Source organism: Salmo salar, chromosome ssa06 (genome assembly GCF_905237065.1).
Source record: "Salmo salar chromosome ssa06, Ssal_v3.1, whole genome shotgun sequence".
NCBI classification, from domain to species: Eukaryota; Metazoa; Chordata; class Actinopteri; order Salmoniformes; family Salmonidae; genus Salmo; species Salmo salar.
Window position 1 is genome coordinate 42,473,474 of NC_059447.1, and position 20,358 is coordinate 42,493,831.

Below are 20,358 nucleotides of genomic sequence, written 5' to 3' on the forward strand. Positions count from 1 at the left end.
AAGCGATTTCATGTGCTCAGCCCACGGCTATATTTTTCAAATGCATACGGTTGGAAACTAAGCATGAAAAGGAAATAAACGTCCTACTCCTTATTATCGTGTAGCCCTCACTGAAATCAAAATTCTTAGCAGCAGCCAAATGGCTGCCAGTATGAGCTCGAGACATTAGGATCAAGACAACGTCGAAATAGGAGCTCAGGAAAATCCGTGGATTCCAAGTACGCCACGAGAAACGCTTGGGTTAAATCATTTCTTAATCCTAGAACTATTTATCACTGCAATCTTGGATTTTTTTCCATAGTTTAAACATGCATAAAATGTATCATTTTGGAATAAATATATTGACACAGAAGTTTATTTGCAACTTTGTGTCAATGTTGACAACATATCTGAGTCTGGAACCAGGCTAAATGGGTCAGCGTTGTTTATCTATTTTTCATTATTAGCTTTCCTCTCTTTAAAGGGATAGTAAACCCAAATTACAGAATTACATTTTGGTTTCCTTACCCTATAAATCTATGGACAAGGTATGGCAGAAATCCATGCATTGGTTTGTTTTACCTGGCCACTGTTTAATACATAAGTAACTTAATTGAGCAACACTCAATGTTGGATACTTTAGAATGATTTGGACCTGAAGAACAAAAATGCTAATATCATTGACTTGCATTGGATTTGTGCCACAAAAGTTTGGAAACAGTAGCCAGGTAAACAAAGCATTGATTTATGTCATACCTTGTCCATAGACTACCTACAGGGTAGGAAAGCCAATGTAATTTGTGTGAACTATCCTTCTTTTGACACTATTTAGCTGTATACTATTCTGTAAGAACAGTATGAATGGTAGGCTTAACATTCACATTGAATTCAATCTCATTTTATGAGTAGTCGCAAAATGTAATGACAGTAATGAAAAAGTGACAAGAGTTCTCCCCTGACATTCATTGATCACCCTTGGCCCAATAAATTCCATACCCCAAATTATACCATGGAAGTAGGGCAATGGAACTCTAATAGGACCCTTGCCTTGTTTAGAAAGACTATTTTAGCAAGTTGGAGTCATCTGCTCGATGAGCTTTAGCCTACTACATTAGGTCCATTTCACATACCACGGAGACAGGTCAAGAGGTGAACTAATGAGCTTTGGAGTACAAAATAGCTTTTGTAAGGATATCATGTCAAGTCGTGAGACCTCACAAAACCATCAGCTACAGACATATATCCATTGTTGGGTACAGTCCCTGGTTCGATTCCAGGCTGTATCACAACCGGTTGTGATTGGGAATCCCATTGGGCGGCGCACAATTGGCCAAGCGTCCTCCAGGTTTGGCCGGGATTGTAAATAAGAATTTGTTCTTAACTGACTTGCCTAGTTAAATAAAAACACTTTCTAAATGTAATCTATTACTAGGTACCTGTCCAACATTGTAATCAATAACGTTAACTTTTGGATTACCCAAACTCAGTAACTTAATCTGATTACTTTCCCCTCAATTAGAATAAGACTAAAAGGAGCTATCGAACGCATTTGGTGTGATCATCATAGTGGTCTCGGACTTGTGGTCAGACTCGCTCAGTTGGAACAAACTTTAACTTGCACCTTTTTTCCAATGCTGAATTGAATGTCATTGAGAAAACAAAAAATATATATTTTTTCAAACATCCTTTATTTAAAACTAAAACAAGTAGATGTCTACTTTTTCAAAAGTATCTCTAATCTGATTGCAGTTAGTTTTTTGTAATCAGTTACTCCCCAACCCTGCGTATGGCTATGTACAGCCTACTGTAGATTCTAAGCATTTTTTTTTTAAATCAAGGGTTGCATTATGCAACCTGCATATGATCTCTATAGTGGCCTTCAGTCATGAGTGAAGCAGTCAAAACTTACCTGATTTGGCAGTGGCTCATCTAAGAATAGAGTAGGATGGTAAGGACACATCTGAATGAATCTGAAAAACTAGGCTATTGAGCATATTCCATCACTTTACATCTGCCTAAATAGTGGAAAGAAAATTATCTATGTCGATAGCTGTAAAATGGCTTGCAGATAATAGCCAAATACTTTGTTGATATCAGGCAACAATATTTATTTACCCCCTATGAAAAAAACTAAATTATGTTTGTGTACATGTTAATTTACACATTTAATTGTGGCAAAGTTATTTGAAATTCTCAAAAGAAGCTTTGTTTGACAAATGTTACATTTGGACAAACATGTCCTGCTCATTTAACAAATTGTGGGATAGAGTACTTTAATGCATGCATACCAGGGAAACAAAAAACAACGTATTTCCAAATACATTCTCTTTATAAAAAAGAAATTATTTTTTATATATACATTACTTATTGAAAAAGTTTAAACAGGCGCCTTTACAGTCCAAATAGAAAACAAAGATAAAGTATTGCAATGCAATTTTACGGACTGTCACCGAACCTTCGAGTTAACAAACCGATTTCATAAAACTGCAGACAATTTTTTAAAGTCCCGTTCAGTCTCCACATTTTACCTGGTTCTATCCATTTCTAGTCACCTAATGTGACAATCTCCCGCTCCTTGCTCTGCTGGTTATGCGGACGTTGCTCACTGTTCTGCGCCCTCAGTCTCTCCAATTCACCCTCCAATTCTCTGATCCGCGCCGAATCCGACTGGGGCACCTGGCTATCATTTGTGATGTCCGGGTTGGCTGCGCGTCGCAACCGGGTGTTCTCTTCCTCCAGACGGGACATGCACTTTTCCAGCTCCAGGTATTCTTGAACCAGCTCTTGCTTGGACATGTTTTGAAGACTTTCGATGTGGTATTTCTCGTAGGTCTCAGAAAAGTCTCTCTGAAGAAACTCCCCACCTGCGTTTCCAGGCCTCCCGATGCCGTCGCTGCCACCACCGCTGCCATAGTCCTCCTCCTCCTCGACATCGAATAGGTCGTCCTCGCTTGCGGTGTCCTCTGGGCGAGCACCAGTCCCCAACTGACGTCGGGGCCCACTTTCGGTATTCAGATCCGGTTCCTCTCGGTCGTGTTCATCCATAAGGAACTGCGTTGTATTGTAGGGGGCAACGGGCAACCCCTTCGCGAACATCTCTGCTCTCACTCGGGACGCTCGTTCTGTCTCTCGCTCGTCAAGCTTTTTCTTTTCTTCCCAAGACAGTTTAAAATAGGGCTTCCATTGACGCTTCTTTTTGGATGGTCGACGCCTGTGTTTCTTCTTGCCCTGGCGCGCATCTACAGCTGCCCCGGCGCCCGGAGAGCCAGAGTCGCTTCTTTTCCCACACTCGCCTTGCACTTGACTCAGGGTCTCCTCGTGCGGTCCATCTCCACTATTTCCGTGGGCTACGAGGCCACCTTCCCCGGCTGCATCTGCTCCTGGTTCCTGGCAAGGCTGTGTTGCTGCTGGGCACTTAGGAAGTGCATTTCCGGCAACGAATCTAGGGCACACCTCCCTCTGTCCGCCTTGCATTTGCCACAACTTGTCTGAAGGGATAACCCCGCCTTCGCTCTCTGCTTGCTGCTGTTTATCTCCATATCGCCCCCTACCGTCAGTCTCCAGTCCACGTCTCTCATTGGTTTGGGGATGCTCCACAACTCTTTCTCTCCCACCTGATGGGGTATCTGAAGTTTTCAGGTGATGGGTCTTCTCAATGCTCGGTTCTGTCATCCTGGTGTATGCGGGTGGGCTGTTCGCCTTACAACATGTCAACCGTTATCTCTGTGTGAATTAAGCTAAATGTTAATTAAAATATGTTTAGATAACTTTTGCTAAGTATACTGTTTCTATGTCTTAATATGAGCAACATTTACTTGACAAGAAATGTTCAGCTAACTTTCGAAACGTTCACTATCGCTACTCTTAAAAACAAAGTTATGAATGGTAACACTTGTTACTTCGCGAATGATTCGTCAGAGCTACTGTTGCTAGCTAGCGAACTAACGTTAACTATTTCGGTGCCGCTAGCACTCGTAGTCCTTCTCAAGTTCGTATTTCATCTCCACAACAGTGACTGTCCAGTATGCTACTACAGAAGGAGTTCGCGGCTTTATATCATCTCTACCACTGCCAAGTGCGCATGCTGCTTTTCTTGACTCTACTTGTTTTGTGGGATCTGTAGTTCCAATGTAGGTAAATTACTAGCGAGACCGTCCATGTCCAACTACCTAACCCACAATTCTAGGGCATTTTTTGAACATTTAAGCCAATCAGATTTTAGGATATAGGACCACCCTCTCATTTCTGCTATTGGACAAAACGGCATATTCGCTGTTGCTAAGCTTAAATCATATTTTTATTGGTTATCCCGAGAGTCAATCAAGTGCACGTTAGTCCCATGAGGAGAGCAGCCCGGGGCATTATTTCAGACGCTACCATGTATAAATAGAGGGGGGAATTAGTGAACGTCTTGAAGAGTCTGTGGATTAATCTTCATTAATCGATATCCCACTCATATTGTATACTACTAGTAAATGATGACATATGAGTATGTCGTGGCTTTTATCTGTTTCGGCTTTTTTGGGGCTCGGGATCATTCCCAATCATTGAGACAATCCTTTCTTTCTAACAATAATGAGACCGTCATCCTGAACAAACTAGTCCTTTTTTACGGACCGTGTAGAAAAACGATTAACTATCGGCTACACACTATGTTCATTTTGTTAATGCTTTAACAATTACACAATTATTTTATGCGGTTTCAAATAGTGTACGGTTTTTCTTGATTAAAAAAAATATTCTCTCTAGTGCGGAGCGATATTTTCCTCGCCTCCCACTAATGCGCAAGGATAAGAGTGTAGAACGACGCTAAATAAACGACATTTTATTTATCGAGAGCTAGCTTGCCAGTAGCAAATTAGGCTCAGTAGAACGGAACAACAAACGATGTTGAAATGTTAAAATAACATAATTGCCCACATTTGAGAGTTAAGCTTATTGTCGACGGTTAGTTACCAGTTGATTAAACGTGCCTCTCTTTGACCCAGTTTCTATATTAAAAAAGACCTAGAGGCTTGCCGACTGAGCTGGCTAGTTACTAGCTTGGCTAGCTAAAGTGCTAGCTAGCGTCACACATCATGCATGTGCAGTGAAATATATAACTTTAAATTCAAATATTGTATGGTCTTGGCAAACGCATTGATAATCGTATAAATTAGCATATTATAAAATAGACGCTTCTCATTACAAGCTGATGGAAATCATAAATTAGCATGTGAGCTAGCTCGTCCAGTAGCTAGGTACCAGGACCAGTTAGAGAATCTTGCCAAATAATAACTAGCTAGTCAAGCCTTATTTTCATGGATGTTACCACAACCAGGTTCTAACTAAGCAAACATCATGCACGAAAGTGGCAGTATCGATGGAAACATCATATTGTAATATGGCATCTTAACATTCAAAACATACAATCAAACTAAATGTTGAGCTAGCGTTGATATGCTAGGTAGTTAGTAGCATGTAGCTACTAGCTATGATAGCTGGTGGTTAGGTCTTTTTACTGTGGTTGAAATAGCTAGTCTGTTAAATTACCTAATTCTATCTCTGCATTAATGTAAGCAGCATAGATAACTTCAAACTGTCATAATTTAGTAATTACTTCTTCAAACACAGCATCTTTTTGCGTAACAAATACACAGTTTAATGCATTATTTGCAAATTTCACCAAAAGTATGCACACAAGACAACAGAAATGACAGTGTCTGTATATTTTTTACTGATATGCAATGTCCTTATTCTCTGCAGGCAAGAGATTCCTCCCACATGGAGAGTGCACATCTCAGTGGCATTTCACATTGTGCCTACTTGGTGTGTGATGGCTACTGTAGGCTATATGCATGTAAGCCTACTTTTCAGGGGGTAGGCATCCCCTCCCCCTCATACCATAGACCTTTCTTTCAATCACATTCACTCTTATCCTGATTTTCTCCTAAATTGTCATCTTCAATCATTCCCCCTCTCACACCCCCTTGCTCTCTCTTACAGTCTTTTGTCCTCTCTTTCATCTCTATTATTTTTGCTCCATTGGTTTCTCTTAATAAGCATCTCTCCCTTCTTGTCCTCTTTTTTTCTTGGTCCTTTCATCTTCATTTTTCTTGGAGCAATTGACGAAAGAGTAGGCTATGCCCGAATGTATAGGCCCAAACGAGGAGGAACTTTCTCTATGAGGCGCTATTCCGGTAATGTGTCAACCTACCTGGTTAAATAAGGGTTAATAGTCTTAGTTTGGTGTGAGGTGCTTGCTAGCTATAACTCTCAGAATTAAAGAGACTAATATACAGCAAATAAGCCTTTGTAAGTTGTGCTAAATACATTTCTACATTTGTTAGCAAGCTCACAAATACAAAAATGTACCACACACACTCAACGTAGGCTGATCAGACGTTCTTCAGTCCAAGGCAAACTTTTGGCAGTTGACAGATACCAGCCAAACCTGTGTGTCTATCGGCTGCCATATTACCCATTGTTTACTGAAAGGGGAGTGATTGCTGGGGGGACCAGGAGGGTGGGTAAGGTTTGTCAAATGGGGAGGTGGGTGTTTACAGAGGCAGTGGCATTCGGTGGAAGCTCTATATGCCTGGGCAGAAGCACAGCAGCTCCTGGATCAGAGCCTCTGAGAGGATTATTGGACATGAGTTAATCTCTCACCCTATATATACTGCAACATGGCTGGGTATAATTGAGAATGGGTCAAAAGATCTATTCTATAGACATTTGGGATTTTCCCATAACATATCAGAGCCATATACTGTATTTAGATAAATATATGGATCTGCATTATATTGTTTTATCCTTTGTCTCTGTTTTGATATTACACATCAAAGCTTACAGAGCCTGAATGGTTGTTCTAAAATGGATGCCTTTGGATCAGGTTATTAGGAGACCCAGTGCCGTTCTGTGAGAGAGAGAGAGTGAAGGAGTTTGCATTTATGCTGTAGGTATAGGTCTGTAAATGGCCTGTGAAACATGCCTCTCTCTCCTGGTCCTGGAACCTACAGCTGAGCTCGCTCCTTCTCCTAATTATCCTCTTTATACCCTTATCGAAACCTAATTAAGTCCCAACCCCACGGGTTTGCCACTGCAGTATCGCAGACCAAGACCTATTCATCTAATCCACAGTTAGTATTCCCCCCGGCTTACTTACAATGACATATAGCACCTATTAAGTGGAGTGCCCTTCAAAAGCATTTCTCTTTGCACAAATTGACTTTGTATGTTAATAATATATGGGTGTAGAAGAAGTAATAAATCATAACTTGGGCAACACTGCAGCCTGGCTTTGAAGAGAACAGCAGGATAGGCTATAGAAATAGCTTTGTCTTCAGAAGTAGGCCAGGCTACTTGCAGCCTCTGCGATATTACGAAACTGGTTAATCATTGTGTTAGAGGCATATTCAATGTATAAGGTTTGTGCACTTTGGCACTTTGCTTGAATGATTTAACTGAATTTGGTTGTAATAAAGCAATAGCCAGATTATACATTATTCTCATGACAGCGGCTTTCATACTTTAGTATTTCCTGCCTACACCCCACCCACCCACAATGGGGTTGCGATAACAGATTTGTACAACCATATATAACCGCTAGGTGGCGCCCAGTGATAAGACTTCAAACGTTGGCTGCAGGTGGGTGGCGCCGTGTGTGTCAGTGGATGTAGTAACGCAAAAACTACAGTGTGACTATAGCCTGTGTTTGGAGTACGAAACACTGCTTTATGCCACGCGTCATTTTGGACTGAGGAACTGCGCTAAAGAACACTAAATACATGCAGATTGTAGGATATAGGATTAATTGCAATTCTTCATGAATCGTGAAGTGTAGGCTAGGCTATTAGATCGATTCAAATACCATAATAATAGACCCTACCTATGAAATAGGTCAGTGAGACTGTGAAACTTTCATTTGTCCATGACCACATTGCCCATGATACTTTCTATGTTAAAAGAAAGGAGGCATGTGTCTGTGTGACTGTGAGTACAATTAGTGATTTGATTTGTATGAGTGGGTATAGCTTTCAAGAGTTTCTGCGCCCTTGCCTGGACTCAGATTACGTACAGCTATTAAATCACGCTGGGAGGGACTTCACATGGGAATTAATTACTGTAGAGAGCTCTCCTGGTGACGCAACTGAGAAACACAAAACTCAAGACTTGCGGAGAAGTTTAAAAAACGGCACCTGCACTGAGAATTTGCGCTCCACCAATACATACCCCTGACTTTTTCATATCAGTCAAGAGAGCCACAGACAGGAAACTACAACGAGGACGGCATTGGAACTTGCATCATGTTGGGCAGGAGCAAGAAAGCTCCTACCGCCGTGCACCATGAACCCAAGGCTGTGGAATCCCAACCCAAGTCGCAGGACCCATTTAGGTAGCTGGGTAAGAGAATAGTGACTCTCATTGGTAAAAAAATAAAAATAGACCCTACCTATGAAATAGATCAGTGAGATTGTTAAACTTTCTTTTGGCCATGACCACAATGCCCCTGATAGGCTGCAATGTTAAAAGAAAGGCTATAGCCAGGCAGACTATATGAACATGTGACTGTGGGTACAAGTGATTTGTGTTTGTGTCAGTGGGTATAGTTTTCAAGAGTTTCTGCGCCCTTAGCTGGACTCGGATTACGCACTGCTATTAAATCATGCTGGGAGGGACTTCACATGGAAAGGGAATGAATTAATGTAGTGCGCTATCCTGGTGACGCAACGGAGAAACACACAACTCAAGAAGAGTTCAAAAACGGCACCTGCACTGGGAATTTGCGCTCCCCCAATACATACCCCTGACTTTTTCATATCAGTCAAGAGAGCCACAGACAGGAAACTACAACGAGGACGGCATTGGAACTTGCATCATGTTGGGCAGGAGCAAGAAACCTACTGCCGTGGACCATGAACCCAAGGCAGTGGAATCCCAACCCATGGCGCAGGACCCACTTAGGAAACTGGGTAAGAGAATAGTGACTCTCGGTTAAAAACGTTTCTTCTTCTGTCAAAACTACTTTCATTTGTTTCCTTGAATCGTGTTTAATTTTGCTACAACAGATATAAGAACACATAGTTCAGCTTTGCCTTTAAAAAAAGTTACATTTTACAACTGTTGATTGTTTGACTAGTTATTACTATTATTTTCCTCTGTATTTGTGTGTTGCTCTGGTCCATAAGGGGAAATAAATCAGTGCAGGGTAAGGTTAATGACAGTTAGGCTATTGCGTTCCACATCTCTTATTGCTTGAAATCCACTTATGCAATGGTCTATGTAAACACACACACACACACACACACACACACACACACACACACACACACACACACACACACACACACACACACACACACACACACACTGTGTCGAAAGAGAGCTCAACTCAAGTGGAGAGTGTGTGGGTGCTGACAAGTGGTCATGTGTTTGTGTGGTGTCCAACAGCTCACTGACCCACTTGTGATTCAGGCTTTTACCCCACTCCCACAGATCCTCACTTACCAATGAACATCTCTGACCCTGTGCCTAGCTCTCCCACCACCCTCTCACCATGCCCCCCCTTATTGATCCAAACCCCCTTAGCTCACAGTCACACCTCAACTAAAATAGAGAACTGCTGAGGATGGTCAGAGTACCTGTCAAAATCCATGTAAAGACTGGATATCTGTCAATCTAGATGACAGAACCATGTCATACTATATGTGTGTATTTACATGTAACACGCAAGCTCCGTCTTCTTGTTTTGTGAACATACTGTATGTATTTATTAGCATGTGTTAGTACAATTTCATCACAATGCATGATACAGTTAATGAAATAATACGTTTTTCACCCCCCCATGTGTTGCATACACACAGATACTCGCTAGTACTGTACCTAAAAAAGTACAGCAATGCATGTAATCAGACAAACAAAACCATCAACACAATTTTTTTTAAACGAATAAACATGTCACTCATTATTTATTCGCCCTTATTGCCATGAATGGGATGTGGAAAGGCCATGAATGGGATGTGGGAAGGCCATATATGTGGTTATAGAAAATCTTGTCCAAACGGCTGTAGCTAGATATTTAATTTAGCCAGTGTGTTAAAGTAGGAGGAATATCTGATTTCAAGAATAATGTTATGGATTTCTTTGCCACGAGCACAGACAGATCAATATATTTTTTTCTGATTCTTGTTCCATGGATCTGGTTCATTAGTCCCAAACAAACACAAGCTGGGCATGAGAGGGATAAAATGTTTACAGATTTCTGAAATTGTGTTGATTACTGATTCCCAAAACATTGAAATAAGATTGCATGTGCTTGCTAACCAAAACATGTGATAAAAACTACCCTTTTTCCTCTTACAGCGCCAACAAGGGAAAGACATTTCAGCATTCATTTTGTGAAGTTTTTCTGGAGCTTGTGTCTGAGGTTGTAGGAACATTGTGTGTGCTTTCAAACAGATATAACACTATTCTTCTCTGCTTATTTCAACCTGTAAATCTTGTTCCCGTTTCAATCTAGTAACATCTGTGTCTACTAGCATATGATCTAACAACAATTTATAAACCTTAGAAATATACTTGACAGGTTTTTCACTACCATTCATTAAGACATCAAATTGAGATGGGTTCCACAAGATTACATTTACATTACATTTTAGTCATTTAGCAGACGCTCTTATCCAGAGCGACTTACATTTCAATCATTTTTTTTCTCCGTACCAAACATACACTACCGTTCAAAAGTTTGGGGTCACTTAGAAATGTCCTTGTTTTTGAAAGAAAAGCACATTTCTTGTCCATTAAAATAACATAAAATTGATCAGAAATACAGTGTAGACATTCATGTTGTAAATGACTATTGTAGCTGGAAACGGCTGATTTTTAATGGAATATCTACATAGGCGTACAGCGGCCCATTATCAGCAACCTTCACTCCTGTGTTCCAATGGCACGTTGTGTTAGCTAATCCAAGTTTATCATTTTAAAAGGCTAATTGAGCATTAGAAAACCCTTTTGCAATTATGTTAGCACAGCTGAAAACTGTTGTTCTAATTAAAGAAGCAATAAAACTGGCCTTTAGACTAGTTGAGTATCTGGAGCATCAGCATTTGTGGGATCGATTACAGGCTCAAAATGGCCAGAAACAAGTAACTTTCTTCTGAAACTCGTCAGTCTATTCTTGTTCTGAGAAATTAAGGCTATTCCATGCGAGAAATTGCCAAGAAACTGAAAATCTCGTACAATGCTGTGTACTACTGCCTTCACAGAACAATGCAAACTGTCTCTAACTAGAATAGAAAGAGGAGTGGGAGGCCCCGGTGCACAACTGAGCAAGAGGACAAGTACATTAGAGTGTCAAGTTTGAGAAACAGACGCCTCACAAGTCCTCAACTGGCAGCTTCATTAAATAGTACCCGCAAAACACCAGTCTCAGCGTCAACAGTGAAGAGGCAACTCCGGGATGCTGGCCTTCTAGGCAGATTTCCTCTGTCCAGTATCTGTGTTCTTTTGTCCATCTTAATCCTTTCTTTTTATTAGCCAGTCTGAGATATGGCTTTTTCTTTGCAACTCTGCCTAGAAGGCCAGCATCCCGGAGGCTGATAATGGGCCTCTGTACACCTATGTAGATATTCCATTAAAAGTCTGCCGTTTCCAGCTACAATAGTCATTTACAACATTAACAATGTCTACACTGTATTTCTGATCAATTTGATGTATTTTAATGGACAAAAAAAATGTGCTTTTCTTTGAAAAACAAGTGACCCCAAGCTTTTGAACGGTAGTATATGTCAGACTTGGTTCTATGACCAAGGGGTTCTATGACCTCTTCTTGTTTTGAAAGCCTCTAAGATTAGGTGCTATCACAGAATGTGACTGCACTAACCTGAAACACTTTTTATTAATTTACCTTGGCCATTGAATGATTTGTGGGATGCCTAACCCTAATCCTAACACTAACTCCATAAATTCCCCATGCATTAGGTCCTGTTAGTCATGACAGCCCAAACTAACAGTATCAGATGGTTGTGTCTGTAACTGGCTGGAATGCAGGAGGTCAGAAGTGCGGCTGGCCTTGCAGCTCTGGGACTTCATGACCTCTCACAAGCTGTTTTGGCACATCAAATCGAGGACAACCTAAGTCACACCAAAGGAGAACCTGCATTTAAAAACTATACGCTTTGTATTACAATGTCTCTGACATTATGGATATTTCCCCATTATACTCTATAAGGGAAACGGCACTTCCCTGAGTTATGCACCATTTATTAACTTCATCCTCTTTTGCCAGCATGTGAAATAGCATTCAGTAGTAGTATGGAATCTTTAGGGGAGGGTGTTTGTTTAGGGTATGTGTGAAGACACATTTTCCAAATGGCAGAGAAGAAGAGTATGTTGACAAAGTAATGTTTCCATAGACCTAGTTCCCAGTGGCCTGTGTTTTTCAAATGTTAGGGGTCAAAGGTTTTCTCCAAATGTCATTAACCTAGTAGATGCATACTGTCTGGCTGCAGAGAGACTGCAATATCAGCCACACATGTATTAACACATATCGATGCCTGTGTTTGCCAAGTGTTGCAGTTTGGTATATTTTAGTTAGTACATAGCCTATATCTTTATCTTTTTATTGTTGGACATAAAATACTGTAAATAGACCGGTGAATCAGCTCCAAGTGATTTTAATTTTGGAAATCTGTTCCAAAGTATTTTCACGCATAATATAGAGATACCGTATAAGTGATTGTATACAAATGTAAACAAGGTTTAAAGTGATTATGTTTTAGTAATCTGTTTGGGCTTCTTGTGGTCAATTTGCAGTCCATAAATGATTTGTTATTATGTTCCAGCCCCCTGACCATCCGCTCAAGAAAAAATTGTCAACGATCCCTAGCCTATTTGATCATATGACAATTTAATGAGCTGTTTTGGTTTGGGTGACATCATATGACATGACCTGCTTTTTGACAAGCTATTTACTACACCCTCAATAACACCTGGTAAATATGTGTATGCGACCAATAAAAATTGATTTGATAGGATTAATGTTGTCTTCTGTGGTCTGTGGCATTTTTCCTTAGCTTAAAGTTAAACATAACTCACTTTATGTGGTATAACTATGAGGTAAAACGTAAATGTCAATTAAAGTTGTGATCATTTTACAATGAGGAAGTTACAATTTATGGTTGTGTATTGAGGATTTGATTTGCTGTAGTAGAATGAAAAGTTTATTTCCAAAACGCCATATCCACCAATTTTTCACATTTGTGTTTTTTTTCATCAGAAATGATTGCTTATAGGTACCTTCATGTGTGTGTAAAATAGATCTTAGATTTTTAATTCATCAATTTTAGATGTGTATGAAAATGTTTGTTTTTTTGCCAAACACTATATCCATTGTTTAGCTGGAATGGAATGTTTGTATATGTGATATATACTGCTCAAAAAAATAAAGGGAACACTTAAACAACACAATGTAACTCCAAGTCAATCACACTACTGTGAAAACTAACTGTCCACTTAGGAAGCAACACTGATTGACAATACATTTCACATGCTGTTGTGCAAATGGAATAGACAACAGGTGGAAATTATAGGCAATTAGCAAGACACCCCCAATAAAGGAGTGGTTCTGCAGGTGGTAACCACAGACCACTTCTCAGTTCCTATGCTTCCTGGCTGATGTTTTGGTCACTTTTGAATGCTGGCGGTGCTTTCACTCTAGTGGTAGCATGAGACGGAGTCTACAACCCACACAAGTGGCTCAGGTAGTGCAGCTCATCCAGGATGGCACATCAATGCGAGCTGTGGCAAGAAGGTTTGCTGTGTCTGTCAGCGTAGTGTCCAGAGCATGGAGGCGCTACCAGGAGAAAGGCCAGTACATCAGGAGACGAGGAGGAGGCCCTAGGAGGGCAACAACCCAGCAGCAGGACCGCTACCTCCGCCTTTGTGCAAAGAGGAACAGGAGGAGCACTGCCAGAGCCCTGCAAAATGACCTCCAGCAGGCCACAAATGTGCATGTGTCTGCTCAAACGGTCAGAAACCGACTCCATGAGGGTGGTATGTGGGCCCGACGTCCACAGGTGGGGGTTGTGCTTACAGCCCAACACCGTGCAGGACGTTTGGCATTTGCCAGAGAACACCAAGACTGGCAAATTCGCCACTGGCGCCCTGTGCTCTTCACAGATGAAAGCAGGTTCACACTGAGCACATGTGACAGACGTGACAGTCTGGAGACGCCGTGGAGAATGTTCTGCTGCCTGCAACATCCTCCAGCATGACCGGTTTGGCGGTGGGTCAGTCATGGTGTGGGGTGGCATTTCTTTGGGGGGCCGCACAGCCCTCCATGTGCTCGCCAGAGGTAGCCTGACTGCCATTATGTACCGAGATGAGATCCTCAGACCCCTTGTGAGACCATATGCTGGTGCGGTTGGCCCTGGGCTCCTCCTAATGCAAGACAATGCTAGACCTCATGTGGCTGGAGTGTGTCAGCAGTTCCTGCAAGAGGAAGGCATTGATGCTATGGACTGGCCCGCCCGTTCCCCAGACCTGAATCCAATTGAGCACATCTGGGACATCATGTCTCGCTCCATCCACCAACGCCACGTTGCACCACAGACTGTCCAGGAGTTGGCGGATGCTTTAGTCCAGGTCTGGGAGGAGATCCCTCAGGAGACCATCCGCCACCTCATCAGGAGCATGCCCAGGCATTGTAGGGAGGTCATACAGGCACGTGGAGGCCACACACACTACTGAGCCTTATTTTGACTTGTTTTAAGGACATTACATCAAAGTTGGATCAGCCTGTAGTGTGGTTTTCCACTTTAATTTTGTGTGTGACTCCAAATCCAGACCTCCATGGGTTGATAAATTGGATTTCCATTGATTATTTTGTGTGATTTTGTTGTCAGCACATTCAACTATGTAAAGAAAAAAGTATTTAATAAGATTATTTCATTCATTCAGATCTAGGATGTGTTATTTTAGTGTTCCCTTTATTTTTTTGAGCAGTGTATATATATACCGTGCCTTCGGAAAGTATTCAGACCCCTTGACTTTTTCCACATTTTGTTACATTACAGCCTTATTCTAAAATGGATTAACAAAATAAATACTCAGCAATTTACACACAATACCCCATAATGATGAAGCGAAAACAGTTTTGTAGACATTTTTGCAAATGTATTAAAAATAAAAAACGTAAGTATTCAGACCCTTTTCTATGAGACTTGAAATTGAGCTCAGGTGCATCCTGTTTCCATTGATCATCCTTGAGATGTTTCTACAACTTGATTGGAGTCCACCTGTGGTAAATTCAAGTGATTGGACATAATTTGGAAAGGCACATACCTGTCTAGATAAGGTCCCACAGTTGACAGTGCATGTCAGAGCAAAAACCAAGCCATGAGGTCGAAGGAATTGTCCGTAGAGCTCCGAGACAGGATTGTGTTGAGGTACAGATCTGGGGAAGGGTACCAAAACATTTCTGCAGCATTGAAGATCCTCAAGAAGACAGTGGCCTCCATCATTCTTAAATGGAAGAAGTTTGGAACCACCAAGACTCTTCCTAGAGCTGGCCGCCCAGCCAAACTGAGCAATCGGGGGAGAAGGGCCTTGATCAGGGAGGTGACCAAAAACCCGATGGTCACTCTGACAGAGCTCTAGAGTTCCTCTGTGGAGATGGGAGAACCATCCAGAAGAACAACCAGATCTGCAGCACTCCACCAATCAGGCCTTTATGGTGGCGTGGCCAGACGGAAGCCACTCCTCAGTAAAAGGCACAAGACAGCCCGCTTGGAGTTTGCCAAAAGGCACCTAAAGACTCTCAGACCATGAGAAACAAGATTATCTGGACTGATGAAACAAAGATTGAACTCTTTGGCCTGAATGCCAAGCGTCACATCTGGAGGATATCTGGCACCATCCCTATGGTGAAGCATGGTGGTGGCAGCATCATGCTGTGGGGATGTTTTTCAGCAGCAGGGACTGGGAGACTAGTCAGGATTGAGGCAAAGATGAACAAAGCAAAGTACAGAGAGATTATTGATGAAATCCTGCTCCAGAGCGCTCAGGGCCTCAGACTGGGGTGAAGGTTCACCTTCCAACAGGACAACGACCCTAAGCGCACAGCCAAGACAATGCAGGAGTGGCTTCGATACAAGTCTCTGAATGTCCTTGAGTGGCCCAGCCAGAGCCCAGACTTGAAACCAATCGATCATCTCTGGGGAAAGCTAAAAATTGCAGTGCAGCAACGCTACCCATCCAACCTGACAGAGCTTGAGAGGATCTGCAGAAAAGAATGGGAGAAACTCCCCAAATACAGATGTGCCAAGCTTGTAGCGTCATACCCAAGAAGACTTGATGCTGTAATCACTGCCGAAGGTGCTACAACAAAGTACTGAGTAAATGGTCTGAATACTTATGTAAATGTAATATTTCAGTTTTTTACTTTGAATACATTTGCAAAAATGTAAAAAAAAAAATTAAAAAAAACTTTCTTTTTTATACATTATTTAGAATAAGGCTGTAACGTAACAAAATGTGAAAAAAGTCAAGGGGTCTGAATACTTTCCAAATGCTCAATATTTTAAACAAATACATGTCTGTCATTGAACAATCCCATGCCATGATTAGATAGTAAAAAACACACCAATCTCTTTCATAATTTCTTTAAACATCAAAAGCTAATTTGCCAACATTTCTGAAAATGGATATATGGCAATTTATTGGTGTGATCTCAGAAAATCTGTGCCTTAATGTCAACCCTCTCAGTCTAGCAGTCCCGTTCTTTGATGTGCCCTCCCCTCCTTATCAGGGTTCAAAGTTTCCCTTGGCTTCTGTCCCAGTCTGTGTCTGAGAGCATTGATTTGATTGAGATTAACACTGCTGTTTCGACCTCAGTTGGCTCATTTCTTACCTAGAATCAATACAACATGTCACCTATGTTTTTATTTATTTTGTATTTTTTTATTTCACCTTTATTTAACCAGGTAGGCTAGTTGAGAACAAGTTCTGATTTACAACTGCGACCTGGCCAAGATAAAGCAAAGCAGTGTGACACAGACAACAACAGAGTTACACATGGAGTTAACAATAAACAAGCCAATAACACAATAAACAAGTCAATGACACAGTAGAAAAAAAGGAAGTCTATATACAGTGTGTGCAAAAGGCATGAGGAGGTAGGCAATAAATAGGCCATAGGAGCGAATAATTACAATTTAGCAGATTAACACTGGAGTGATAAATGAGCATATGATGATGTGCAAGTAGAAATACTGGTGTGCAGAAAAGTAAATAAAATAAAAACAGTATGGGGATGAGGTAGGTAGATTGGGTGGGAAATTTACAGATGGACTATGTACAGCTGCAGCGATCGGTTAGCAGCTCAGGTAGCTGATGTTTGAAGTTGGTGAGGGAAATAAAAGTCTCCAACTTCAGCGATTTTTGCAATTCGTTCCAGTCACTGGCAGCAGAGAACTGGAAGGAAAGGCAGCCAATTGAGGTGTTGGCTTTGGGGATGATCAGTGAGATATACCTGCTGGAACGCGTGCTACGGGAGGGTGTTGTTATCGTGACCAGTGAACTGAGATAAGGCGGAGCTTTACCTAGCATAGACTTATAGATGACCTGGAGCCAGTGGGTCTGGCGACGAATATGTAGCGAGGGCCAGCCGACCAGAGTTTATAGCAGGTCCCATGGGGTCCAGTACTTAGTTCCACAGACAGACATGGAGAACAAGAAAGATGAAGTCTGAGACTGGGCTTGTGATTCTCCAACATCAAATGTACTACATGTTGACCTATGTTTATAACAAATGAACGATCCCATGTTATAATTGGTTCTCTGTTTTACCCTGAGATACCTGGCTGTGTCTCAGGGTGTTAGGTCTAACAATGCCCAGAAATGTCCTTTTCTATTCTCTCTGTATCTTCACCCTCGTACTTATTTCCGAGTCTCACTCCTCCATATCCCAACCTTTTATTTTGTAATTAATTCCTTCTGTTTCCCCGTCACTCCTTCTGCTGTTGTAAGTGTTTGGTTTCACATACCTTTTTATCGTTGCTAGCCAGCCAGGTTGTTATGCTGGCCTAATTTGCCGGCCCAAAGTGCGTGTCAACAAAATTCTCCTCGGCGTGCTGTAGGAGCTGGGATGAACAGAGTACCCAGCTCATGGGCCTCAAAGCCTCCTCTTTCTCCCCTCACACCCACATGTGCTTCATTACAGCAGTATTACTGTATGGACAGTCTCTCTGAGCATAAAACATGTCTGTAGTGCTGTTGTCAAGGTGAGGACTGCTTGATACTAAATCTCTCGGCTCGGTTGGCAGTGGTGGTATCCAGCATCCCTGAACATTTGCATATGTACCCATGTGCACAGATTTTTCATACTTATTCCTGGATGGGGAGGTATAGGAACGGGACAGAGCGACAATAATGGGGTTGAGGTCAGTGAGGTGACAACAGTAGGTCCAGGAATAATAATTTAACAGGCTCATAAGGGTTGGGGTTAGTGGTATGAGGATGGGCAGAGTGGGAACACAGGTCAGTTAGGGCAGTTTAGCATGGTCATTGACCTGCTGTTAATAGGGTCCTTGTGCTCAGCCTGTGGGAATTCTTGGCATGTGGTAACAGCTTGGTGACTGACTGTGTCAAAAACACGGTTGTTATGGTGGAGGCTTGGGGTTGGGGAGGAGGCGGAGGAGGAGGAGGAGGGTTCTCTTTGTGTTTGACCAACGGCTGAAGAGAGAGAGACATGGCTGGGCTCAGTTTGCTTCCCCACTTTTCTACTTAGGGGGAGAGGAATAGGGGGAGGGGAATGGGTGAGAGCACTGAGCTGCTCATGGTGTACTGGCTCTCATAGCCCACGTTTACGACCCAAATGGCACCCTATTCCCTATAGTGCACTACTTTTGGTACTACTATGGGCCCTGAACAAAAGTAGTGCACTTTATCATGAATAGAGGCCAGCTCTGGAAGCTTGTGAAGAGCTCAGTCAGAGACTGGCATGGCATTGGCAGTATAAAGAACTCTGAAAGGGATTTTAGCTGATTCAAGAGAAATAATAGATGAGGGCATCCATGGGAACAGTTGTTGAAATAAATCATTGAGGGTTTCATCGAGAGACTTAGAGAAGAGAGGAGGAAATGAAGGGAGTTTGGGAGGACGGGAGAGTTTCTTTCAAAGCATTCCTTTGAAATCCTCTTTTGTAGTTGAATACGCAGTTGAACAGTGTACAAGGTCCCATTCACCTACTGCAGAGAACCAAAGAGGCATCCAGCTGTCAGACGGAGAAACAGAGAAAATTCTATCTCTTTGTTTTCAGTAATGTCTGAATGCAGTTCCAAGTACACAATACTGTGTACACTTACAACATGACGGTGCATGTCTTGTTACAGCTCTGCCGATCTTTCCTCTCAATTTTCCATATTTGTCCGTTTACTCTGCTCTTAACATAGATGATAAAGCTGCTCAACATTTCTGTTGTTGGTGGTTGGTTTTTCTCTAAAAGGTCCCTTGTGACATGAACGTCAGGGATAGCAGGCAGTATCTGTGAATCACATTAGTATCAAATAACCATTAGCAGAGATCGGTTTCCCTGCCTAGATGAGCTGCTGCAACTCCAGACTGACTGACTAGCTAGTTATTTGTGACAATCGGTTTCTGCAGCTCTGTAAACCCCTCATTTTCCTTGAAATCCCCCTTTCCAATTCTCCACTGCCTCTGGCCTGTGAGGGAGATTAATCTTTGGAGTATTGGCATTCGTTCCAAATCCTAGCATTCTACTTCTTCCTTTGTTGTGCAGAGTTCCAAAGTCTTGGCTTATACTGCATGCTGCAACGAACCATGGAAATAAACAACAAGTTCTAACTCACATGTAGAAAAGTTTGTCTTCTCTGAAGTCAGTAGATTCGGTGGGGATTTCCTGCTTCAGTAACCTGAATGTCACCCTTGTTTCAGTGTTGCTCCTTTCTGGGGTTTGTATATAAAACAAAGTTTAGGCCCTAATTATGAGATCATGGCCTGTGTTTGTGAGTCATGGTGGTGGTGCTTCCAAAGGAAGATGACTGCTGTATGTAGAAAGGTGAGTGAGTCATCCCTGGAACGCCCACTGGTGCCAAGCCCTCAACACACAATACAACCACAGTAGAGATATTGAAATGGGTTGTGCTTGACTGGTTTGTTAGCATACCTGTTTTTTTCCCCCCCAGAAATAACTCTTAACCCTCCGTTTTCATCCTGACATGATATTGAGTGTTTATGAGTCCCTATACTACGAAATACACAGTCATTTTACTGCAATAGCATGACAAGGGAAGGCCAAGAAGGAACATGGCTCATAGAATTCTACTGACATTTACGACAGTAGAGCAGACAGACTGAACTCTCAATGAACTGCCAGTG

At 41.9% G+C, this 20,358-nt stretch overlaps 2 protein-coding genes across 2 annotated transcripts in view; one reads left to right on the forward strand and one right to left on the reverse strand.

Moving 5' to 3' along the window:
• Positions 1-1,646: 1,646 nt before the first annotated feature.
• Positions 1,647-3,982, reverse strand: hexim (HEXIM protein). Its single transcript, NM_001139959.1, has one exon. It carries the CDS (start codon positions 3,649-3,651, stop codon positions 2,524-2,526), a length of 1,128 nt encoding a protein of 375 aa, NP_001133431.1. The 5' UTR covers positions 3,652-3,982; the 3' UTR covers positions 1,647-2,523.
• A 3,741-nt stretch (positions 3,983-7,723) lies between these two features.
• LOC106607244 (1-phosphatidylinositol 4,5-bisphosphate phosphodiesterase delta-3-A) overlaps positions 7,724-20,358 on the forward strand; it is a 29,064-nt gene continuing 16,429 nt past the window's right edge. Inside the window, exon 1 of the mRNA XM_014204017.2 lies at positions 7,724-8,930. Within this exon, the coding sequence (XP_014059492.1) occupies positions 8,837-8,930 (94 nt within the window). The 5' untranslated portion in view covers positions 7,724-8,836. The remainder of the gene's footprint in view (positions 8,931-20,358) is intronic.